The sequence below is a fragment of the Bos indicus genome, chromosome 5, assembly GCF_029378745.1.
Source record: "Bos indicus isolate NIAB-ARS_2022 breed Sahiwal x Tharparkar chromosome 5, NIAB-ARS_B.indTharparkar_mat_pri_1.0, whole genome shotgun sequence".
Taxonomy (NCBI): domain Eukaryota; kingdom Metazoa; phylum Chordata; class Mammalia; order Artiodactyla; family Bovidae; genus Bos; species Bos indicus.
The window spans coordinates 74,640,750-74,666,640 of NC_091764.1; the positions used below are offsets into that span (position 1 = coordinate 74,640,750).

At 48.2% G+C, this 25,891-nt stretch overlaps 1 protein-coding gene across 29 annotated transcripts in view; it reads left to right on the plus strand.

Moving 5' to 3' along the window:
- The first annotated feature begins 818 nt into the window (after nucleotides 1-818).
- LOC109559512 (apolipoprotein L3-like) overlaps nucleotides 819-25,891 on the plus strand; it is a 78,688-nt gene continuing 53,615 nt past the window's right edge. For 3 of the 29 annotated variants that reach the window (XM_070789758.1, XM_070789746.1, XM_070789757.1), the window contains exons 1-6: nucleotides 819-1,112; nucleotides 2,949-3,101; nucleotides 3,301-3,424; nucleotides 4,092-6,618; nucleotides 7,942-10,721; nucleotides 13,415-13,551. In XM_070789758.1, the coding sequence (XP_070645859.1) occupies nucleotides 13,529-13,551 (23 nt within the window). In that variant the 5' untranslated portion in view covers nucleotides 819-1,112; nucleotides 2,949-3,101; nucleotides 3,301-3,424; ... (1 more) ...; nucleotides 7,942-10,721; nucleotides 13,415-13,528. The other 26 variants (XM_070789733.1, XM_070789737.1, XM_070789732.1 and 23 more) reach the window with 26 other exon arrangements.

Genomic DNA, 25,891 nt, shown 5'->3' on the forward strand with positions numbered 1-25,891 from the left:
GAGCTGATGTGAGAGTACAACAGGAAAGATATGGACAGAGCCTGCACAGAGGGTGGCTAATGCTCAGCCCTCCATACACTGTGGCTCTTTGCTCAGGAACCAAACAGAAAATCAGACTGTTTTCTGTTGTTGACTTTTGAGTTGCCAGATCACCAGCCTTCCTGTAAAGGTCCTCCACTTCGACAAAAGAAGCTGTGCAACTAGAAATAATCCAGGGTAGAAAATAGCAGCATGCTCTCAGCCCTTCCCACCGACTTGGCCTCCATCCAAATGACCTTGACCACCAAGGCTGCGCCTCCTCAGGCGAGTTGCTGGGACCTGAAGGCACTAGTTCTGCGCCTGTCAGCAGGGCCAAGTCTAGAAGGACTTGATCAAAAGGAGTTGGGTGGGGCGTGGACAGAGAGGCTGAGGGGTGGCCTTAGGCCCCTCTCCCAGGTGCCAAGGGAGCAGAGCAGGGACAGGGGTCTCTGCAGGGGAGGTCCTGGAGGGCTTCTCAGAGGAGGTGATGCCAGACTTTGGCTTTACAAGGTGAGTATGATTTCTCCGGGTTCGATGCAGCAGGTGTCCCTGGCAGAAGGACCTGCATGAACAAACCCTAGAAACCACGTGGATGTGACCCTCGGCAGCAGCAATATGACCAGTATGCAGTGAGGAGCTGGTGTGTTCTGCAACTGTGCCACTTGCTGGCGGCATGAGGGTGAATAAAGCAGGCAGGCTTGTGAGTGGGTGGGTGGAGAGGGTTGAGGGGGTGGAACGACGGCCAAGGGGTGGAGGAGTGGTTGGCCAAGGGGCTCATGGTGTGTTGGTGGCAGGTCTCCTTCAAGGAGCCAAGGCAGGGTGGGCTGTGTCAGAAGGACGTTAGATGTCAGGGCTGGGGTTGTTTCTCTAAGGGGACAGCAGGAGGGTGAAATAGGTCTAGGTGGGGCCCTGTGGGCAGGATGTTGGTAACTTGAGGCACTCAGAAGTGAGGGTTTCACTTTCCCTTTTGGTTCTCCGAATATATCTGGGACCAGAAGGTGTGCGTGGTTTATTGCAGAGACACACAGAAGGTGGCTGTATCTACAGGCTGAGAACTGGATCTTGTCCACACTCAGCCAGAGGAAGACTCCTGGGTAAGCAGGGTGGGTAGGACCCCCGCCCATCTCCCCATCCTCAGGAGGACTGTCTGAGAAAACCTTGATTGTCACTAGTTGACAAAAGAAGGGAAATGGAAGCTCAGAGACGTGAGACCATGGCCCGAAGGACAGAGCCTGGATGTGGAAGCAGGTGTTTCTGACGGCTTCCTCCCACCCCCGGGACCCCTGAACAGTGAAGAGGGAGGTAGACGCCTGCTCAGGTGGTCTCAGCTTGGGATGTGGACCCCTGAGACATGAGCAGCGACCCCAGAAGGAAGGTGTATGTTGTGGGTGCTCAGTCCTTTCGGAAATTTCAAGAAAGCTGAGAGGATGGAGGAGGGCAGGGGGGCTAGAGTCCTTCCTCCTTGTGGCCTGGCCGCCTTGAGTCTGCCCCTGGGTGCTGTGCGGGGGCTGATGAGGTAAACGGTTTCTTTTGTGATACAAGGAATCAGGTTTGATCACCCACACTGCCCTGAGTGTTGCTCAGTGCCAGGTCCTGGGGAAAAATGAAGGCCTGAGAGAGGAAGGACAGGAGACCAAGTGGGAGACGCAGGCCCTGCTGTGCAACGCCCACATGATGATACAGGGTTTATGATCTTAAGACAAGAAGCCAAACTGTTGCAGGAAGAAGGACCCCTTCCAGGGCCCAAAACTGGGCTCTTGTCTAACACTCGGAAATGAATTCTCCGAGCAGACACATGTGCTGACAAAGCAAGAGATTTTATTGGGAAAAGGCACCCGGGTGGAGAGCAGTAGGGTAAGGGAACCCAGGAGAACTGCTCTGCCACGTGGCTCACAGTCTCGGCTTTTGTGGTGATGGGATTAGTTTCTGGGTGGTCTTTGGCCAATCATTCTAATTCAGAGTCTTTGCTGGTGGCGCACGCATCGCTCAACCAAGATGGATGCTAGCGAGAGGGATTCTGGGAAGTGGACGGACACGCGGTGTTTGCTTTAGAGCGTTCTCGAGCTCTTCCGGTTGGTGGTGGCTTATTAGTTCCATATTCCTTATAAGGATCTCCTGTCATAAAACAACTCATGCAAATGGTTACTATGGTGCCTGGCCAGGGTGGGCGGTTTCAATCAGTGTGCTTCCCCTAACAAAACTGTAGATTCATCAGTATAACAAGAGGGGCATGAGATTAGATCTAAGTGTTTATAAAGGTGGAGGCATCCTAGAAATTTCTGGGTTATTAAAATCACATTTCACTCCCCTCCCTTACATACGCATGTCAGAAGGTCTGGACTTGCTCCCACTCTGTCCACAGAGGGCTGTGTGACTCTGGGCAAGTTGCCTCCCTGGGATTTGTTCGTTCACATCTCTTACCCATTTGTGAAAAACGGCATTCAGTCTTTTCCTGTGGATTTTAGGCTCTCTCTGTGTTGGGAATGTTCATCTTTGTCTACTATAAATATTGCAAACAGTGTCTTCCAGTCTCTCATTCTTTTCTGACTTGGTTTGTAGCATCCTTTTGAAATATTTAGTTTTCAAGAGGTCAAATAAATCAGACCTTCCTTATGGCTCCAGCAATTGATGAGAATGGTTTCCACAACCCAAAATTATTTTTAACATTTTTTATAATATGTTTCTAGTTCTTTTTCTTCTCCATTTTCATTTAGATCCTTTGGAATTTGTTGATTGATTGTTTAGAATCTTTTTGTTTCTTTCTCTTTCTCTTCATCCCCCCTTCCTTTTTTTCCTTCTCCTTCTCCTGATTCAAGCAGGACATGTTTAAATGGTACTTTTCTCAGTCAAAGAGTAGCACACCCATTTCTCTGCTTTCAAAAGTGCCTCCATTGCAGTCAGGAAATGACTCCATGCTTTTCCCCTCAAAGTCCCAGGCAGCAGTTTGGGAGCAGAGAGCAAGAGGCTAGAGGAAGCTCGGCCCGACACCCAGACCAGACCTGGACTGGACATCCTGTGGGAGGGGAGGTTTAGGAATGTCCTGCTCAAGTCTTCAAGTCTCAGGATAGGATATCCAATTTCAGGTAAGCCTCATGTTTTCCCACAGTTCTCTCTTCCTCTTTCTCCTCTTATAAAAATATCATGGCTGGAGTAAGGAGACTTGAAAAAAAAAAGCAGGTGTTTTCTGCTACCTGAGAGTACAATGTTCATACAAAAGCTTTCTTAAACCAAGATGGTGGAGAGCATAGACCATGTAGGTCTCACATCTTCTTTTACTGGCAGAGGATGATCTTCTGGAAAAGCATGGGATGCCCATAAATGGAAACGCTCAGAAGTCTGATGGCACTCTCTACCAGAAAGAGCTTTTATGAAGACAGACAAGGAAAACAAAGGGAATTACTCAACTGTAGGTAAAAGAGGTGTAATGCTATGTCTTTGAGAATCTTGTTGATTCATGCCCCAGTACCAAGTCCCACACCTAGACTGAGTGCTGCAGAGAATGGCAGGGGCAGTTTTACCAGAGATTGTCTCGGTAACTCTATCTACTGAGAGGGGTGACCAGAGCAAGGATAAAGGTGCAATTGGTAAATAAAAAGCAGTCATAATTTTCAGCCAAGGGAAGGAGTGTGAAAACTCTGGGTTCCTGTCACCACCATCCCTGCTTTTTATTTATTATTGTTGTTAGCAGCAAAATGAAAAGAAGCTGGGTATGGGATCTTGAACCCAGAGAGTGGGGTGGGATCCAGTTCTCCATGAAGAAGATTTCTGACTTTGGGCAAATCACAGAACATCTATGCTTCAGCTTCCTTAGCTGTAAACGGGGATACAGCGGTACACACCTCCTGGTTATCAGAACAATATGGATTATAATTTATAAAGTCTTAGAGTAACTACCAGTGCACAGCAAAATCAGAAATACAAGCCTCTCATGAGTAGCTGCTACTATAACCATAAGGACCTTTACTATCATTTCAGTCAGGTCTCAGCAAGAATACTTAAATAAGTACTCTTTTGCCTTCTTAAAATACTGCCTAAGTGTAATTGACATGCTTTCTTTTCTCATCTCCCAACAGAAGATAGTCACAACCAGAACCAAAAGAAGTGCTCTCTATATGAAGATCTGCTATTTAAAAAAATAATGGAGATAAGACAAAGGATGGACACCATCACATATGATATGTGTGAATGTAAATTTGTACAGTTTATTTGCATAACAAAGTAGCTTAAGTGTGAAAAAATGTTAGATGTTGATACCCTTGGATCCAGTCATTCTACTTCTAGAAATAGCTTAATGAAAGAATCTTAAAAGGAGGCAAAGTTTTATGCAAGAAGAGTGTTCTTTGCACTATTACTTACATAAAGAATTTAAAACAGCCTGAAGTCCAACAATCAGGAGTGGACAGCAAAGATGACACCATTCGGGTCCTCAGCTGACCAGGGCAGGGCTGCAGGGATTGGAGTGGGGCTGGTGGGACTCCAGAAAAAAGGTTTGTGGGATAAAGGCTATTGCAGAAGCGAGGAAGATGTGGGCCGTGGGAGCTACAGCACCAGGAATGTTATCAAGGCAGAGACTCGAGCACAGGGTGCATGACATCATTTTGCAATAAAAAGAGTCATTTTCCGACTAACATACATCCACAAATTGACATTTTTTGTACATTAAAGCAAGTAGAGCATAGTCATCACAAACCTGGACTTTGGATCAGAAAGACTTGGGTTCAAGGCCGGGCTCCAGCAGAAATGGGAAAACCTGGACTGACCTAAGTTTACGTGAGTTTCAGAGGCCTGCACATCATAGACAGTGGATCAATATCACCTATAATCAATTAGTAACACAAACATTCCCAACCTCATGTAATTTCCAGGGGATTCCCTTCCTACCTGATCTTCTGTCTCTGGTTTTATTGCTCCTATAACTTCGCAGATGGCTCTCTCCTGTCTGATTATCCTCTCCTTGTACCCCAACAGGAGAGCAAAACTCTGACTGGGGAGGACAGCGGTAGGATGAGTAACTTTCCTTAACAAGTGATCTGCAGAGCCCAGGGGACAGAGAACCACACTAGGTTAAATCCATGGTTGCCGAGGACCAGCCCCGGCTGATCCAGGGTATTCGAAGGGGAGACGGCGTCGGCGACTATTTATTTATTTATCAAAGATATAAAGAGTAATAGAATGAGGATAGCTCAGTAGGAAAATTCAGTGGAGAAAAGAAGCTGAGTAGCTTGGTTTACGCGGGAGACCAATAAAACTTCAAGACAAGAAGTTTGCACCACTTACGTAGGCCGCAGGCGCCCTCTCGAATAGCGGAAGGTGCCTCACCCTAGACACCTTCTCGAGTGGGTCTTAGAACCCCAGGCATAATTAGTAAGCGTGGTGGGTTCCGTGCTCCAGATGGAGACTCAGCTGGAAGTTAAAGGGAAGAATGACATGGGGAGACCAAGCGTTGGTGAGCAAGGCCCGTAGCTTTATTTTTAACAGGGGCTTTTATACACTAAGTTACACATAGAGGATAATAGGGGATGCAAAGTCATAGGTCTTTGATTCTTATCAAAAACCAGGGTTCTTTCCTGCAAATTTATCGTATACAAATGGTTTAGGTGATTTACATCATCTTCTGGCCAGAAGGCCTACTAACATTTTATGACTCTTGACAAGCACTTATCAACAAAGACTTATTTTCTCTAAGAGTAATTATTTTAAGGTTTGGCGCCATCTTCCGAAGATAAAATTGCATTCCTATAGGGCGGATGTGTAATGGGTTTACAACAAAGGAAAGAATTTATTACCTTAAGGGTCTAAAGTTACTAACACCAAGGCCACTACTTATTTTTTCTACATACCCACTATTAATTAATACATATTCAAGGATACAATTCAGGGGATGTGAAAACTTGGCAACAAACATTGACTCATCAATGAAATCCTATACTAGTTTATTCTGACAGTTTCTAACTCTCTGAGAGGCTCTAAGCTATTTGAATATCTTAAGCTTCCCGTGCCTCTCGAGGCTGGGAGACTGTAAACAATCGTATGCATAGCTGCAGGAGTCCGGGTAAACTTGTCAGGCGAGTTAGAGAGCCATCTGAGGGGTTTGGATTTAAACACTCCTAATTGCCCAGGAACTTTATTAATTGGAGCTGTAAGTTAACTCTGACAGAGAGAGTGAGATGGTGGTAGGGGACAGCCCCCAGTAAAGTCAGAGGTGAGAGCACAAAGCAATAAAGTAGGCAGACTCTGGGTTTTTTTTTTTGGGGGGGGGGGGGAATGCTCGAGAATATCCGGGTGGACTCCTGAGGCTCGATCCCGCCTTTGCGTATGCCGAGCCTCCTTCCTCATGACCTTTGTCACGAGCGGAATGCCTCACCGGCTCCCGGCACATGGTGGCACTGGTGGCTGTCCCAGGCGAAACCACCCAGGACCTCGCCCCTCGCTGCTCCCTCAGCCACTGCTCACGTGCAATCAAGCCCACAATCTCTTTTCTCTTCCCCAAGGGTGAAAGGACACCTTCTTCCAGCCTGACACAGACCAGTGAACTGAAGGGAGATCTCTGAGACCCTGCTGCTGCCACCATGAGCTCAGAAGTTCCCAAGGACCACTCAGGTAGTCAGCCACCACCTCTCTGGCAGGTTCCTACTTGTGACCCAGAATTGAGGGTGGTGGCTCCAGGCCAAATTAACCTGCCCAGTAATCAAGAACCAAGAAAGGTGTGGATAAGCATCCCCCAGAGAGGCAATGGGGAGTCCCCTGACACTTCGTGGTCTGTCCCCACAGCCTCTTCCCTGGTCCTTTCCTCAGGGAGCCACGGACAAGATGCTAACTTCCTCCCCCTGCCTCCTGACCCCCAGCTAATGACTCAGAAGTGAGGCCAGGACAGCCCATGGATGGGGTGGGCACAGCAGAGCAAGTCCCCAAGGCCAGGTGGGACAGAGAGAGGAGGTCCCCTGGAGCCTCTCCTGCCCTCTCCCTTGGTCCAAGCCTCCTTCTGCTCCCAGACCCTGGGGTGTCAACACAGAGGCTGTTTCCTCCACCCTTGCCCTGCTGCCCACCCAGCTGCTCTGTGAGGGTCAGCGGACTCTAAACTGAACCCCAATCTGGACTTTGCTTCTTCCCACACCTGTGTGACCTGGAGCACCTTACCTGTCCTAGCTGTAAAATGAGAAGAATATTTCCCTATGTTGTGATGAGGATCAAATATAATGTGTGTCGGTGGCCTGGGCTAGGGCCTGCCGCATAGTAGGTCCTGCCTAGTGCCGTGCTGTCCCCTCTACCTGGAATGTGTTAGTTCCAGGTAGAACCTCTCCCCTTCTCTAGAATCCCCTCTCTCCTGTGCTGTGCTAGGGCACCTGCCCAGGGCTCCCATGTATAAACACCTGATTACCAGGTGACTGCCTCAGGCCGGTACTAGTTCTATTGTTCTCAAATGCCCATGCAGACACCCAGGTGCTCAGTTGTTTCCTCCACCCACACCACCCCAGTCAGTCAACACACAGATCTAGTGCTGTGGGTTCCCTCCATGTGAGCCCTGAGTGATGCTCACATTTCTCCCTTAGTGATCCATGAGAAAAAACCTAAGGACACTTAATACTTCAGGGAAGAGAGAGAAAGGAAGAGAGCTGACGTCTCTTCATTTAATAAGGACACTGATATTACTGAATTAAGGCCCCACACTTAAGGCCTCATTTCACCTAATTACTGCCTAAAGCTCCCTATCTTCTAATACAGTCATTGCAGAGTGGGCGGGTCTGGGCGTTAACTTATGAATTGGGGCTGGTGCATACAGTCCACCTGAGACCCCAGATAAATCCATCAACAGCATGCCAGATGAATGCTGCTCAGAAAGGTGAACTTTAACCACTTATACTCGATACTGTTTACATCACACCATAGTTTACTTGAAACTTCAATTTTTATTTTCCTGTCTAGAGAGCCAAAGCTTTTATAAGGATGTCTTTGAGTATGTCCAGTAGAGTGTGAGTTTGGAAGAACTGTAATTCCTGCTCACTGAAGACAAACCCTGGGAGAATTTTGTGACCGAGGCCGATTTGTCCAGGTAACCATGCAGGTACACCAGGAATGTCCCCAACATGCCCCCAGGAAGGTTTTCCCAGGTTAGTTTCCTCCAGGCAGGATCCGAGGATGTTCCTCCTCAAGATCCTATGTGGAATGTTTCCTCCGTGTTATTTGTTGGCATTGAATGATGGTGGGTTGAGAAGAGAGGAAACCTGCAAGGAAGGGCAGGTTATATGACCTTGGATGAGTTATTGAACTACTCTCTGCTTCATCATCTGTTCAGTTTTACTGTGAGTATTCTGAGATCATGCATGCAAGTGCTTTTCATGATTGCTGACACAGAGTAGGTGCTCAATCGATCTTAATTTTATTTTATTAATTTTTTTTTTCGATCTTAATTTTAAAATAAGTTTGTTGGGAAGAATCAGGGACCTTCTTCCTAGAGACGAGAACCAAGAGGACTTCCTTTGGGTCAAGTCAGAAAATCCTGACCCAAACATCATTTTGTGTTTCTGGGGATTCCGACTAGAATTCTTTCATTCTCTGTCTTAGGAATTATACCAACACTGCAGGTTCCTGCTGCCCAATAAGGCAGAAAGGCTGGAGGGGAACTGATTGGACCTGGTGGGATCCTGGATCTAGCCCTGTCTAACTCTGGGCCTGTGGGTTTAAGACTCTGAGTCTCAGATTTGTTGTGTTAAGTGTCCAGTGGGAATAGCAAATCAATCTGATGGATTATAGTGATGGCCTCAGAGTGAAATGCAGAGTCAGTGGTGGGGAACCAAGTGTAGTCATCTTGTCCAAAGAACCAGGGAGGCCTAGACCAAGGTCAGACCTAAGGGTCAGGGTGGAGCAGAGGGGCCAGGTTGGAGGACTAGTAGGCAGGCTTGGGCAGCAGGGCCAGAACTAGAGTGAGGAGAGTAGGCCCAAAGGACACAGAACTGAAGGGGCTGTGACCAGAGCAGAGGTCCTGGGAGTGGGAGAGGGAACATTTCTTCCCTTCCTGATGGGATCCCCTCAAGCTGGGCTAGAGGGCCCTGCAGACCGTGTCCTCCATAACCTGCCTGGGACCTGGAATCTCCCTCCATCTGGGACCCTCTTCTAGTCTACGTGGAGCCACCCTGACAGTGGGAAGGCCGTGTGGCTCAGGGAGCCCTCCAGGGTCATAGTAAGTGGCTGCGATTGTGTGTCATTTGAGGGATTCTGAGGAGCCTCATGCATCCCCACCAAAGAGGAAAACACTTCCTCCACCAGCTGTGCAAGTGCCAGTCTCTTCAGTCTCAGCCGTTCAGATGGGTGTTTCCTCAAGTCTCTTGAATCTTTAGACGTTCCATAAAGTTCCACACAGCCTTGGGGTGGACATTCATGAAGCTGTCACAAATTAACATGTAACCCCTGACTGTTCAGGGGCCCTGGGTGCCGGGTCAGGAGTCATTGAGGTGGGCTGGAGGGCCCACGAGGAACAGGGCTCACAGCACATCTCCTGCTTCCCAGTCAATATGGGCAGTGGACAGACCCAGTGTCCTTCTGCTGAGAAGGCCAAGGGTATCAGGCTTGGGTGAGAGCAGATGCCAGCAAAATGATCGTTAAGGGTCCTTCTAGCTGAGTTTTGATTTTAAAAAAATAAAATTCTAGGCGCACAGTTAGCCAATCTGAAAAGTGTGAGGGCACAGTCCCAGGACTGTCCTTACATTTCCCTCAGGGAAAAACTGGGGGATCCCACAACCACCCTCAGGTTCTAGAACTCCCTAGAAGGATGCACAGACTCACTTAAAGCTTCAGGATCTCAGTTATGATTTATTACAGGGAAGGGGGCAGTTTCCCATCAGCCACAGGGCAGATCTGGGCAGGTTTCACACTCGAAGCTTACATTGTCCCCAGGATGCATTACTGTCCTAGGTCCAGTGTGGCAGGACACATGGAGCACTGCCCACCAGGGTGCTCACCCTATTTAACAACAAATTACCCTGACCTGTCATCTCCAGCCCCTCCCAGAGCTCAGACTAATGCCCTAGCACCCAGCTCCTCCAGAGGTCAGAACTGATACCACGTGACCCAGAGGCCCATCACATGTCAACTCATCAGACTGTCCAGTGGCCAAAGCCCCAGGCAGACGAGGACATTCTTATCAGCCAGAATATTCTTGGGGCCTAGTGACCACATCCTAGCAGCCAAGAGCAAAGAAAAAGAGGACTCCTCACTATACACTAAGGTCCTTGAATGAAGGGTTTTCTGCTCTAATCCCAATTCTCTTTGTTTATTTGTGAAGTTCCCATTTTACACACAGTCTGCAAGTGATGGTATTGGTCTGCCTTAAGAGAGATATCAAATATCTCTCTTAAGTTAAAGGTCTCCTAAGATGACCTTTGCTTATTTATTCCATGACTGAATAAGTACATGGAGCACTAGCAATATCCAAATGAGGGTTTAAGCTTGGAAACTTTTTTACATTAGTATAATTCTTGTGATTTACAATAAATCTCTGTGGTTTATGCAGGATAGAGCTTGTTGAGCCTGTTTCATAGACAAGCAAACTGTCTTTCTAAGGCTTTAATGTTCATTGTTACAGGGAAGAGGCAGATGTACTCTGTGAATATCTGATCAAGCTGCAAACAGACTTGTCCAGGGAGGACCAAGACAGGGTCCAAAAATACCAGCAGGAAAAGGAGAGGTTTTTGAAGGAGTTTCCTCAGGTAAAACAGGAGCTGAAAGAGAACATAAAAAAGCTCCGTGAGCTCGCAGACAATGTTGACAAGGTGCACAGGGACTGCACCATCTCCCATGCGGTACCCTCCTCCACCAGCATTGTGTCTGGTGCCCTGAGCATCCTTGGCATGGTTCTGGCATGCTTTACAGCAGGCCTCAGTCTGGGACTCTCAGCCACTGGAATAGGGCTGGGAGCAGCAGCTGCTGTAACAGGTAATTCCACCATGGTGGTGGAAAATGTAAACCTGTACTCCCTGGTGAAGGACGCACAGGACGTGCAGGACGGGGCAAAGACAGCATCGGCTGAGAACATGAGGCAGAAAGCCCAGGAGCTGGAGAAGAACTTGGAGAAGCTCACCAGGATCTATGAGAGTCTGCAGTAGGGCCCGACTGGGCCACCCCTAGAGCAGTGCAGGGACCAGGGACGCGTGCAGGGTCGAGGGGAGAAAGCACTTACTGTGGACTGAAGAAGACACTGAGGGCAGAATAAGGGAGAGGCAGGGAGACTAGCAATGAGAGGCCAGGAATAGGGGAGCTTTGAAAATGGGAGAAAGCCAAAGAGTTAGGATTGTAGAGATCCAGCACAAGTAGCAGGGGCTCCTCTATCACCCTCCCCAGGGTCTGATATTCCAGTAAGAAGGGTTTCCCCTGGTGAGAGTCTCTAGCCCTACTTCTCCAGCATCAACTCACCTTTGAACTCAGTAGGGAATGACTTGTTTGTTTCCATGTTTTATTAAAGTATAGTTGATTTACAATATTGTATTAGCTTCAGGTGTATAGCAAAGTGATTCCATTAAACATGTATCTATGTGCATATTTATCCTTTTGAAATTTTTTATAAGTTCTTCAGTGCAGTTCAGTTAATCGTTCAGTCATGTCCGAATCTTTGTGACCCCATGAACTGCAGCACGCCAGGCCTCCCTGTCCATCAGCAATTCCTGGAGTTTACCCAAACTCATGTCCATTGAGCCAGTGATGCCATCCAACCAGTTCATCCTCTGTCGTCCCCTTCTCCTTCCATCTTCAATTTTTCCCAGCATCAGGGTCTTTGCAAATGAGTCAGCTCTTCACATCAGGTGGCCAAAATATTGGAGTTTCAGCTTCAGCATCAGTCCTTCCAATGAATATTCAGGACTGATTTCCTTTAGGATGGACTGGTTGGATCTCCTTGCTGTCCAAGGGACTCTCAAGAGTCTTCTCAAATACCACAGTTCAAAAGCATCAATTCTTCGGCGCTCAGCTTTCTTCACAGTCCAACTCTCACATCTATACATGACTACTGGAAAAACCACAGCCTTAACTAGATGGATCTTTGTTGGCAAAGTAATATCTCTGCTTTTGAATATGATATCTAGCTTGGCGAATCCTTAGGATCTCCAAATGGGGTGGTCTCAGCTCACGTCCCTGGATTTAAGTCTTGCTGAATCCTCACCTTGATTTGAGTCTGCAGTTCCCATGGTGGCTCTCTCATGAGCTTGTGTTTATTGAGTCCATGATGGTCTGGCGTCAATTAGGCATTCTCAGCAGAGGACCTTCATGACAACTGGACATAGTTCCTCTGGATTAGCTGAGTTCTGCATCTCAGGGTGGTTTTGCTTTATGTCCAGATAAACTCATGCTAGTGGAAGAGAGAAGAATCAGTAGGAGGGAGTTTACTGAGGAAAAAAATGATTTAAAGAAAAAAAAAAGGAACTTTAAACAAGGAGTGGCGTTTACAATAGGCAGTGACAAACTTGGTTTGAATCTTGGTTCCTCCCCTGAGTTGCTGGAAGAAAGCCCCCTCCTCGCCCCTGCCAGCAGCTACCTTACTGCAAAAATCAGGTCAGATTCCTGGTCTGTGTTCCAGGGTAATTGTCAGACCAAACTGTAGGGTGTGGTCCTCATGGAGTAACACCCATCACTCCTCTGTCCCTCCCTCTGGAAGGCGAAGGTGACCATGATGACTGGGGCCATTTTCTGGGATGAAGCAGCCCTGACGGAAGGGCAGGTGGGCCTCCATGGGGTTCCAGCCCCACTGCTGCCCCTTGTGGTGGGGGCAAAAAAGAGAAGTCCACCAGTACTCTCAGGCCTAGGACCTTTTCTTCTGTTTCTTTATCTGAAAAATGGAGCCGACACTTCCTAGAGCTGATGTGAGAGAACAACAGGAAAGATATGGACAGAGCCTGCACAGAGGGTGGCTAATGCTCAGCCCTCCATACACTGTGGCTCTTTGCTCAGAAACCAAACAGAAAAGAAGACCGGTTTTCTGTTGTTGACTTTTGAGTTGCCAGATCACCAGCCTTCCTGTAAAGGTCCTCCATTTCGACAAAAGAAACTGTGCAACTAGAAATAATCCAGGGTAGAAAATAACAGCATGCTCTCAGCCCTTCCCACAGACTTGGCCTCCATCCAAATGACCTTGACCGCCAAGGCTGGGCCTCCTCAGGCGAGTTGCTAGGACCTGAAGGCACTAGTTCTGTGCCTGTCAGCAGGGCCAAGTCTAGAAGGACTTGATCAAAAGGAGTTGGGTGGGGCGTGGACAGAGAGGCTGAGGGGTGGCCTTAGGCCCCTCTCCCAGGTGCCAAGGGAGCAGAGCAGGGACAGGGGACTCTGCAGGGGAGGTCCTGGAGGGCTTCTCAGAGGAGGTGATGCCAGACTTTGGCTTTACAGAGTGAGTATGATTTCTCTGGGTTCAATGCAGCAGGTGTCCCTGGCAGAAGGACCTGCATGAACAAACCCTAGAAGCCACGTGGATGTGACCCTCGGCAGCAGCAATATGACCAGTGTGTGGTGAGGAGTTGGTGTGTTCTGGAACATGCCACGTGCTGGTGGCATAAGGTGAATAAAGCAGGCAGGCTGGTGAGTGGGTTGCGGAGGGGGCGGGGAGGGGAGGGCCGAGGGTTGGAAAGTCAGCCATGGGGTGGGGGAGTGGTTGGCCAAGGGACTCACAGTGTGTTGGTGGCAGGTCTCCTTCAAGGAGCCGAGGCAGGGTGGGCTGTGTCAGAAGGATGTGAGATGTCAGGGCTGGGGTTGTTTCTCTAAGGGGGCAGCAGGAGTAGGGAAATAGTTCTGGGCGGGGCCTGGTGGGCAGGGTGTTGGTAACTTGAGCCACTCAGAAGTGAGGGTTTCACTTTCCCTTTTGGTTCTCCGAATATATCTGGGACCAGAAGGTGTGCGTGGTTTATTGCAGAGACACACGAAAGGCGGCTGCAGCTGCAGAGCTGAGAACAGCTGGATCTTGTTCACACTCAGTCAGAGGCAGACTCCTGGGTAAGTAGAAGAGGTAGGACCCCCGCCCATCTCCCCATCCTCAGGACCACTGTCTGAGAAAACCTTGATTGTCACTAGTTGACGAAAGGAAATGGAAGCTCAGAGAAGTGAGACCATGGCCCAAAGGACAGAGCCTGGAAGTGGAAGCAGATGTTTCTGATGGCTTCCTCCCACCCCCGGGACCCCTGAACAGTGAAGAGGGAGGTAGACGCCTGCACAGGTGGTCTCTGCTTGGGATGTGGACCCGTGAGACATGAGCAGCAACCCCAGAAGGAAGGTTTATGTTGTGGGTGCTCAGTACTTTGGGAAATTTCTAGAAAGCTGAGGGGATGGAGGAGGGCAGGGGGGCTAGAGTCCTTCCTCCTTGTGGCCTGGGCACCTTGAGTCTGCCCCTGGGTGCCGTGCGGGGACTGATGGGGGCAAACGGTTTCTTTTGGGATACAAGGAATCAGGTTTCATCACCCACGCTGTCCTGAGTGCCTGCTCGGTGCCAGGTCCTGGGAAAAATGAAGACCTGAGAGAGGAAGGACAGGAGACCAAGTGGGGAGACGCAGGCCCTGCTGTGCAACGCCCACATGATGATACAGGGTTTATGATCTTAAGACAAGAAGCCAAACTGTTGCAGGAAGGAGGACCCCCTCCAGGGCCCGAAACTGGACTCTTGTCTAATACTCACAAATGAATTGTCCAAGGAGACACATGTGCTGACAAAGTAAGAGATTTTATTGGGAAAAGGCACCCAGGTGGAGAGCAGTACCATAAGGGAACCCAGGAGAACTGCTCTGCCACGTGGCTCACAGTCTCGGCTTTTGTGGTGATGGCATTAGTTTCCGGGTGGTTTTGGCCAATCATTCTAATTCAGAGTCTTTCCTGGTGGCGCACGCATCACTCAGCCAAAATGGATGCTAGCGAGAGGGATTCTGGGAAGTGGACGGACACACGGTGTCGGCTTTAGACCTTTCCCAAGCTCTTCCGGTTGGTGGTGGCTTATTAGTTCCGTGTTCCTTATAAGGATCTCCTGTCATGAAACAATTCATGCAAATGGTTACTATGGTGCCTGGCCAGGGTGGGCGGTTTCAATCAGTGTGCTTCCCCTAACAAAACTGTAGATACATCAGTATAACAAGAGGGGCATGAGATTAGATCTAAGTGTTTATAAAGGTAGAGACATTCCTAGAAATTTCTGGATTATTAAAATAACATTCCACTCTCCTCTCTTACATACCCATGTCAGAAGGTCTGGACTTGGCCCCACTCTGTCCACGGAGAGGCAACCCTGGGCAAGTTGCCTCCCCAGGAATTGTTTGTTCACATCTCTCACGCATTTGTGAAAAACGGCATTCAGTCTTTTCATGTGGATTTTAGGCTCTCTCTGTGTTGGGAATGTTCATCTTTGTCTACTATAAATATTGCAAACAGTGTCTTCCAGTCTCTCATTCTTTTCTGACTTGGTTTGTAGCATCCTTTTGAAATATTTAGTTTTCAAGAGGTCAAATAAATCAGACCTTCCTTATGACTCAGGCAATTGTGTCTTGATGAGAATGGTTGGTCCAACTCAAAATTATTTTTAACATTTTTTTCTAGTATGTTTCTAGTTCTTTTTCTTCTCCATTTTCATTTAGATCCTTTGGAATTGATTGATTGATTGATTAGAATCTTTTTGTTTCTTCCTCTTTCTCTTTGTTCCCCCTTCCTTTTTTTCCTTCTTCTCATTCTCATTCAAGCAGGACATGTTTATGTGGTACTTTTCTCAGTCAAAGAGTAGCACACCCATTTCTGTGCTTTCAAAAGTGCCTCCATTGCAGTCAAGAAATGACTCTACACTTTTCCCCTCAAAGTCCCAGGGAGCAGTTTGGGAGCAGAGAGCAAGAGGCTGCGGGAAGCTGGGCCCCACACCCAGACCAGACCTGAACTGGACATCCTGTGGGAGGGGAGGTGTAGAAATGTCCTGCTCAAGTCTTCAGGGGCTCAGGACAGTATATCAGATTTTAGGTAAGCCTCATGTTTTGCCACAGTTCTCTCTTCCTCTTTCTCTTCTTATAAAAATATCATGGCTGGAGTAAGGAGATATGAAAAATGCAGGTGTTTCCTGCTGCCTGAGAGTACAGTGTTCATACAGAAACTTTCTTAAACTAAGATGGTGGAGAGCATAGAACATGTAGGTATCACGTCCTCTTTTACTGGCAGAGGGTGATCTTCTGGTAAAGCGTGGGATGCCCATATATGGAAACTCTCAGAAATCTGATGGCACTCTCTATCAGAAAGAGCTTTTGTGAAGACAGACAAGGAAAACAAATGCAATTACTTAACTGTAAGTAAAAGAGGTGTAGTACTATGTCTTTGAGAATCTGGTTGATTCATGCCCCAGTAACAGGTCCCACACCTCGTATTTTAGCCAGGCTGTGCCCGGGAGGGTGGAGGGAGCCCCAGAAGCCCTGGAGCAGGAGGAGCAGCAGAGAAGAGACAGAGCCCCCGCCCTGTGCTGGGAGCTGCAGAAACTCCACACAAACAGACCCACAGGCAGGAAAGGGCAATATTCCAAGGGAGACTGGAAGGGAATTAGAGGAAGACAGAAGGCGGAGGAAGCTTTTGAGATGGGCCTCCAGGAACAAGTAACATTTCACCTGGTGAGGCAGGTAGGGAAACGCCTTGGAGGGGCAGCCCGAGCGAAGGCCTGGAGGCTGGGAGGGAATCAGAGTCCCCCCAGCTGGGAGTCCTCCAAGCCCCTGGTCCAGGCCCTGTGGAGTCAGGAGGGTGAGGAAGACAGGAGTAGGATCATCGGGAGGGCCTGGTGATGGGCTAAGGACTTTGAATTTGAAACTGCCTTTACCCCTCCTGTCTCTGCCCATAGAGTATGAGCTGTACCACGTGGAAGAAGAGGTTTGGTAGAATCTCTGTCTGCCCACGTGGAGGGAATGTCTCTGTGTCTGGCCATGCAGTTGGGCAGGGACAGGCTTCTCTAGGGTCCTCCCCTCTCCCACTGGCAGCCTTTCCAGGAAGTGACCAATCAGAGGCTAACAGAGGAGGACACTCAGATATTAATCCAGCAGAAGGGAGATCCATCCAGCATCCACACCCAGCTGAGGCCCCAGACAAGGGTCAGGACCAGGACAAGAATGGCAGGGAAGGATGGAAGGATGAGGTGGACGGTCCAAATGCATTTTCAAGTGTTTGGCATCATCCAGGATCAGCCCTTTCTGCCCACACCCTCCTCCTCTCTCTGCCTTGGCTCTTGGTCCTTGTGTTTCCCAATTTCAATTGGCTGCCCTGGCTCCTGGGGTCCTACAGCTTCGAGGCAGAGAAGGAGGCAGGGGACAAGCCAGCTCTCCTCTCCCACATGCCTGGAGACGGGCCTGTCTGTGTTAATTCTCTCCCATCCACACAGTCGGTGCCCACCGCCTCCGTCACCAGGCATACTCCCTGGTAATCAAGCTGATGGTTACTATTCTTGAGGGGAATCCTGGGCATTGCAGAGGGAAGGTGATAGAAAGATTCTAGGATCAGGGCTCAGGTTAGGGGGTTTGGGGGATAGTCTAAGGAAGTTGGGCCACTCTAGACTGGGTGCTGTACAGAATGGCAGGAGCAGTTTTACCAGTGATTATCTCAGTAACTCTATCTACTGAGAGGGGAGACCAGAGCAAGGAAAAAGTTGCAATTGGTTAAAAAAAAAAAAAAAAAAAGCAGTCATAATTTTCAGCCAAGGGAGGAAGTGTGAACACTCTGGGTTCCTGTCACCACCATCCTTGCTTTCTATGTATTATTATTATCAGAAAAGTGAGAAGAAGCCTGGTATGGGGTCTTGAGCCCAGAGAATGGGGTGGGATTCAGTTCTCCAGGAAGAAGGTTTCTGACCTTGGGCAAATCACAGAACATCTATGCTTCAGCTTCCTTAGCTGTAAAAGGGGATACAGTAGTACACACCTCCTGGTTATCAGAACAATATGGATTATAATTTATAAAGTCTTAGAGTAACTACCAGTGCAGAGCAAAATATGAAATACAAGCCACTCTCACGAGTAGCTGTTACTGTAACTATAAGGACCTTTACTATCACTTCAGTCAGGTCTCAGCAAGAATACTTAAATAAGTACTCTTTTGCCTTCTTAAAATACTGCCTAAGTGTAATTGACATGCTTCCTTTCTCATCTCCCAACAGAAGATAGTCACAACCGGAACCAAAAGAAATTCTCTCTATATAAAGATCTGCTATTTAAAAAAATAACAGAGAACTGGCAAGACAAAGGATGGACACCATCGCATATGATATGTGTGAATGTAAATTTGTACAGTTTCTTTGCATAACAAAGTAGCTTAAGTGTGAAAAAATGTTAGGTGTTGATACCCTTGGATCCAGTCATTCTACTTCTAGAAATAGCTTAATGAAAGAATCTTAAATGGAGGCAAAGTTTTATGCAAGAAGAGTGTTCTTTGCACTACTATTTACATAAAGAATTAAAAACAGCCTGAAGTCCAACAATCAGGAGTGGACAGCAAAGATGACACCATTCGGGTCCTCAGCTGACCAGGGCAGGGCTGCAGGGATTGGAGTGGGGCTGGTGGGACTCCAGAAAAAAGGTTTGTGGGATAAAGGCTATTGCAGAAGCGAGGAAGATGTGGGCCGTGGGAGCTACAGCACCAGGAATGTTATCAAGGCAGAGACTCGAGCACAGGGTGCATGACATCATTTTGCAATAAAAAGAGTCATTTTCCGACTAACATACATCCACAAATTGACATTTTGTACATTAAAGCAAGTAGAGCATAGTCATCACAAACCTGGACTTTGGATCAGAAAGACTTGGGTTCAAGGCCGGGCTCCAGCAGAAATGGGAAAACTTGGACTGACCTAAGTTTACGTGAGTTTCAGAGGCCTGCACATCATAGACAGTGGATCAATATCACCTATAACCAATTAGTAACACAAGCGTTCCCAACGTCATGTAATTTCCAGAGGATTCCCTTCCTACCTGTTCTTCTGTCTCTGGTTTTATTGCTCCTAAAACTTCGCAGATGGCTGTCCCCTGTCTGATTGTCCTCTCTTGTACCCCAACAGGAGAGCAGAACTCTGACTGGGGAGGACGGTGGGAGGATGAGTAACTTTCCTTAACAAGTGATCTGCAGAGCTCAGGGGACAGAGAACAATGCTGGGTTAAGGCCCAGGTGGCACTGGTGGCTGTCCAGGGGAAACCACCCAAGACCTCGCCCCTCACGTCTCCCTCAGCCACTGCTCACATGCAATCAAGCCCACAATCTCTTTTCTCTTCCCCAAGGGTGAAACGACACCTTCTTCCAGCCTGACGCAGACGGGTTAGCTGAAGGGAGATCTCTGAGACCCTGCTGCTGCCACCATGAGCTCAGAAGATCCCAGGGACTGCTCAGGTAGTCAGCCACCTCATCTCTGGCAGGTTCCTACTTGTGACCCAGAATTGAGGGTGGTGGCTCCAGGCCAAATCAACCTGCCCAGTAATCAAGAACCAAGAAAGGCGTGGATAAGCATCCCCCAGAGAGGCAATGGGGAGTCCCCTAACACTTGGTGGTCTGTCCCCACAGCCTCTTTCCTGGTCCTCTCCTCAGGGAGCCACAGACTAGATGCTAACTTCCTCCCCCTGCCTCCTGACCCCCTGCTAATGACTCAGAAGTGAGGCAGGGCAGCCCATGATGGGGGGTGGGCACAGCAGAGCAAGTCCCCAAGGCCAGTGGGACAGGGCGAGGAGGTCCCCTGGAGCTTCTCCTGCCCTCTCCCTTGGTCCAAGCCTCCTTCTGCTCCCAGACCCTGGGGTGTCAACACAGAGGCTGTTTCCTCCACCCTTGCCCTGCTGCCCACCCAGCTGCTCTGTGTGGTCAGCGGACTCTAAACTGAACCCCAATCTGGCCTTTGCTGCCTACCACACCTGTGTGACCTGGAGCACCTTACCTGTCCTAACCTGTAAAATGCGAAGAATATTTCCCTATGTTGTGATGAGGACCAAATATAATGTGTGTCTGTGGCCTGGGCCAGGGCCTGCCACATAGTAGGTCCTGCCTAGTGCCGTGCTGTCCCCTCTACCTGGAATGTGTTAGTTCCAAGTAGAAACCTCTCCCCTTCTCTAGAATCCCCTCTCTCCTGTGCTGTGCTAGGGCACCTGCCCAGTGCTGCCATATATAAACACCTGATTACCAGGTGACTGCCTCAGGCAGGTACTAGTTCTATTGTTCTCAAATGCCCATGCAGACCCCCAGGTGCTCAGTTGTTTCCTCCACCCACACCACCTTAATCAGTCAACACACAGATCTAGTGCTGTGGGTTTCCTCCACGTGAGCCCTGTTCATTTCTCCCTTAGTGATGCATGAGAAAAAGAAAACCTAAGAGCACTTCATTTCAAGGAAGAGAAAGAGAGAGGAAGAGATCTGACATCTCTTCATTTAATATGGACACTGATATTACTGAATTAAGGCCCACACTTAAGGCCTCATTTCACCTAATTACTGCCTAAAGCTCCCAATCTTCTAATACAGTCATTGCAGAGTGGGTGGGTCTGGGCGTTAACTTATGAATTGGGGCTGGTGCATACAGTCCACCTGAGACCCCAGATAAATCCATCAACAGCATGCCAGATGAATGCTGCTCTGAAAGGTGAACTTTAACCACTATACTCGATACCGTTTACATCACACCATAGTTTATTCGAATCTTCAATTTTTATTTTCCTGTCTAGAGAGCCAAAGCTTCTATAAGGATGTCTTTGAGTATGTCCAGAAGAGTGTGAGTTTGGAAGAACTGCAATTCCTGCTCACTGAAGATGAACCCTGGAAGAATTTTGTGACCGAGGCTGATTTGTCCAGGTAACCGTGCAGATACACCAGGAATGTCACCAACATGCCCCCAGGAAGATTCTCCCAGGCTAGTTATCTCCAGGCAGGATCTGAGGATGTTCCTCCTCAAGATCCTATGTGGAATGTTTCCTTCGTGTTATTTGTTGGCATTGAATGATGTTGGGTTGAGAAGAGATGAAACCTGCAAGAAAGGGATGGTTATATGACCTTGGAAGAGTTACTGAACTACTCTCTGCTTCATCATCTGTTCAGTTTTATTGTGAGGACTCTGAGATCATGCACGCAAGTGCTTTTCATGATTGCTGATACAGAGTAGGTGCTCAGTAAATGTTAATTTTAAAATAAGCTTGTTGGGAAGAATCAGGGACCTTCTTCCTGGAGACAAGAACCAAAGAGGACTTCCTTTGGGTCAAGTTGGAAAATCCTGACCCAAACATCATTTTGTGTTTCTGGGGATTCTGACTAGAATTCTTTCATTCCCCATCTTAGGAATTATACCAACACTGCAGGTTCCTGCTGGCCAATAAGGCAGAGAGGCCAGAGGGGAACTGATTGGACCTGGTAGGATCCTGGAACTAGCCCTGTCCAACTCTGAGTCTCACATTTGCTATGGGTTAAGTGTCCAGTGGGAATAGCAATTCAATCTTATGGATTGTAGTGATGGTCTCAGAGTGAACTGCAGAGTCAGAGGTGGGAACGAGGGTCAGACCTAGGGGTCAGGTGGAGCAGAGGGTCCAGGTGGGAGGACTAGTAGGCAGGCCTGGGCAGCAGGGCCAGGACTAGAGTGAGGAGAGTAGGCCCCAAGGACACAGAACTGAAGGGGTGTGACTCTAACAGAGGTCCTGGGATTGGGAAGGGACATCTCTTCCCTCCTGATGGGATCCCGTCAAGCTGTGCACAGGGCCCTGGATGACCCTGTCCTCCCTACCCTGCCTGGGACCTGGAATCTCCCTCCATCTGGGACCCTCTTCTAGTCTACGTGGAGCCACCCTGACAGTGGGAAGGCCGTGTGGCTCAGGGAGCCCTCCAGGGTCATAGTAAGTGGCTGCGATTGTGTGTCATTTGAGGGATTCTGAGGAGCCTCATGCATCCCCACCAAAGAGGAAAACACTTCCTCCACCAGCTGTGCAAGCACCGGTCTCTTCAGTCTCAGCCGTTCAGATGGGTGTTTCCTCAAGTCTCTTGAATCTTTAGACGTTCCATAAAGTTCCACACAGCCTTGGGCCACAGGCTCATGAAGCTGTCACAAATTAACACGTGACCCCTGAGAGGTCAGGGGCCCTGGGTGCTGGGTCAGGAGTCATTGAGGTGGGCTGGAGGGCCCACAAGGAACATGGCTCACAGCACATCTCCTGCTTCCCAGTCAATATGGGCAGTGGACAGACCCAGTGTCCTTCTGCTGAGAAGGCCAAGGGTATCAGGCTTGGGTGAGAGCAGATGCAAGCAAAATGATCGTTAAGGGTCCTTCTAGCTGAGTTTTGATTTTAAAAAAATAAAATTCTAGGCGCACAGTTAGCCAATCTGAAAAGTGTGAGGGCACAGTCCCAGGACTGTCCTTACATTTCCCTCAAGGGAAAATTTGGGGGATCCCACAACCACCCTCAGGTTCTAGAACTCCCTAGAAGGATGCACAGACTCACTTAAAGCTTCAGGATCTCAGTTATGATTTATTACAGGGAAGGGGGCAGTTTCCCATCAGCCACAGGGCAGATCTGGGCAGGTTTCACACATGAAGCTTCCATTGTCCCCAGGATGCATTACTGTCCTAGGTCCAGTGTGGCAGGACACATGGAGCACTGCCTGCCAGAGATGCTCACCCTATTTAACAACAAGTTACCCTGACCTGTCATCTCCAGCCCCTTCCAGAGGTCAGACCAATGCCCTAGAGCCCAGCTCCTCCAGAGGTCAGAACTGATACCACGTGACCCAGAGGCCCATCACATGTCAACTTACCAGACAGTCCAGTGGCCAAAGTCCCAGGCAAACGAGGACATTCTTATCAGCCAGAATATTCTTGGTGCCTAGCGACCACATCCTAGTAGCCAAGAGTAAAGAACAAGTGGACTCTTCACTATACACTAAGGTCCTTGAATGAAGGGTTTTCTGCTCTAATCCCAATTCTCTTTGTTTATCTGTGAAGGTCCCAATTTACACACAGTCTGGAAGTGATGGTATTGGTCTGCCTTTGAGGTGTCTTTATCAAATATCTGTCTTAAGTTAAAGGTCTCCTAAGATGACCTTTGCTTATTTATTCCATGACTGAATAAGTACATGGAGCACTAGCAATATCCAAATGAGGGTTTAAGGTTGGAAATATTTTTACATTAGTATAATTCTTGTGATTTACAATAAAATCTCTATGGTTTATGCAGGATAGAGCTTGTTGAGCCTGTTTCATAGACAAGCAAACTGTCTTTCTAAGGCTTTAATGTTCTGTTACAGGGAAGAGGCAGATGTACTCTATGAATATCTGATCAAGCTGCTAACAGACTTGGCCGAGGAGGACAAAGACAGTCTCCAAAAATGCCAGCAGGAAAAGGAGAGGTTTTTGAAGGAGTTTCCTCAGGTAAAACAGGAGTTGAAGGAGAACATAAAAAAACTCCATGAGCTCGCAGACAATGTTGACAAGGTGCACAGGGACTGCACCATCTCCAATGTGGTAGCTTCCTCCACCGGCATTGCGTCTGGTGCCCTGAGCATCCTTGGCGTGGTTCTGGCACCCTTTACAGCAGGCCTCAGTCTGGGACTCTCAGCCACTGGAATAGGGCTGGGAGCAGCATCTGCTGTAACAGGTATTTCCACCATGGTGGTGGAAAAGGTAAACCTGTCATCAGCAGAATCCCAGGCCAGTCTCCTTGACAGAGCCAAAATAACATCCTATAAAAGGCATCTCATCAAAGTTAAAGAATTTGGGAAGCATATTCGTGCCATCAGGGTGGCCAGAGGCTACCCTCGATTAGTAGCCACTGCTCAGCGCTACATAACCACTGGCCGAGTCTCTGTCCAAAGTGCCCGGCAGGTGAGAAGTCATTTCCAAGGCACAGCTCTGTCAGTGACTAGAGGAGCCCGTATCTGGAGAGGAATTGTGTCAGGTTTATTCATGGGGCTGGACGTATACTGCCTGGTGAAAGATGCACAGGAATTGCAGCAGGGGGCAAAGACAGCATCGGCTGAGAAGATGAGGCAGAAAGCCCAGGAGCTGGAGACGAAGTTGGAGAAGCTCACCTGTATCTATGAAGTCTGCAATAGGGCCCGACTGGGCCACCCCTAGAGCAATGCAGGAACCAGGGACGTGTGCAGGATCAAGGGGAGAAAGCACTTATTTTGGACTTAAGAAAACACTGAGGGAAGAATAAGGGAGAGAAAGGGAGACTAGCAATGAGAGGCCAGGATACAGGAGCTTTGAAAATGGAAGAAAGCCAAAGATTTAGGACTGTAGAGATCCAGCACAAGTAGCAGGGGCTCCTCTATCACCCTCCCCAGGGCCTGATATTCCAGCAAGAAGGGTTTCCCCTGGTGATGGTCTCTAACTCTACTTCTCCAGCATCAACTCACATTTGAACTCAGCAGGCAGTGACTTGTTTGTTTCCATGTTTTATTAAAGTATAGTTGATTTACAATATTGTATTAGCTTCAGGTGTATAGCAAAGTGATTCCATTATACATGTATCTATGTACATATTTATCCTTTTGAAATTTTTTATAAGTTCTTCAGCTCAGTTCAATTAGTCCTTCAGTCATGTCCGACTCTTTGCAACCCCATGAACTGCAGCACGCCAGGCCTCCCTGTCCATCACCAACTCAAGGAGTTTACCCAAACTCATGTCCATTGAGCTGGTGATGTCATCCAACCAGCTCATCCTCTGTTGTTCCTTCTCCTTCCACCTTCAATCTTTCCCACCATCAGGGTCTTTTCAAATGAGTCAGCTCTTCGCATCAGGTGGCCAAAGTATTGGAGTTTCTGCTTCAGCATCAGCCCTTCCAATGAATATTCAGGACTAATTTCCTTTAGGATGGACTGGTTGGATCTCCTTGCTGTCCAAGGGACTCTCAAGAGTCTTCTCCAACACCACAGTTCAGAAGCATCACTTCTTCAGTGCTCAGCCTTCTTTATGGTCCAACTCTCACATCCAAACTTGACTACTGGAAAAATCATAGCTTTGAATACAGGGAACTTTGTCGGCAAAGTGATGTCTCTGCTTTTTAATACGTTGTCTAGGTTGGTCATAACTTTTCTTCCAAGAAGCAAATGTCTTTTAATTTTATGCCTGCAGTCACCATCTACAGTGATTTTGGAGCCCAAGAAAATGAAGTCTATCACTGCTTCCATTTTATCCCCATCAAGGAGGGTTGCATGATGCCAAATTCTCTCCCCATTCATGGAAGATGGAGAGATGTGGACAGCAGAGTGGGACCCAGAGTCTCTGTGAAGGAAGAGTTCAGGCAGCTTTCCCCCTGAGGTGGGGCTGTTCCAGAAGGGAGTTGACACTTGATGCCAGTTGCAGAGGGACCCCATTGGCCCCGCCAGACTCAGCTCCCTGTGGCCCCTAGGGACTTGGGCCTCTGAGCTCTCTTCTTCGGACAAGCGGTAATTGATGTTTATGACTCATCTCAAGCTAACAGGGAACATTTACGGAAGGAAAGTACATTTTTAGACTACTGGAAGGTTGAAGGATTTCTCTTCCTCTAAGGAAATGGCATAGTCCAGAAAACAGAACGACCTGCCAGTTTCCCCACAGGGGGCCAGTCTGAACCTTAGTTTTCCCAGGTGCCATTAGGAGAGTAAATGCTTCCATCGCAGGGCTGTGGTAGCTTGCACGATGTTGAGTGTGAAAGTGTTTTACAGACTGTAAAGCGTTCAGGTGCTGCTATGTTTTCCCACAAAGGTTCAGCTTTAACAAATATTGTTTCAATATTTGAAAATTGTCAAATTTACCATTTTACCCACTTTTATGTGTACAGTTCAGTGGTATTAAGGAAACTCACGTGACTGTACAACCAGCATCACCATCCATCCACAGAATGTTTTACATCAAAAATAAAACTCTGTTGCAATTATATACGAATACCTCATTCTCCCTCCTCTGCACCTCTG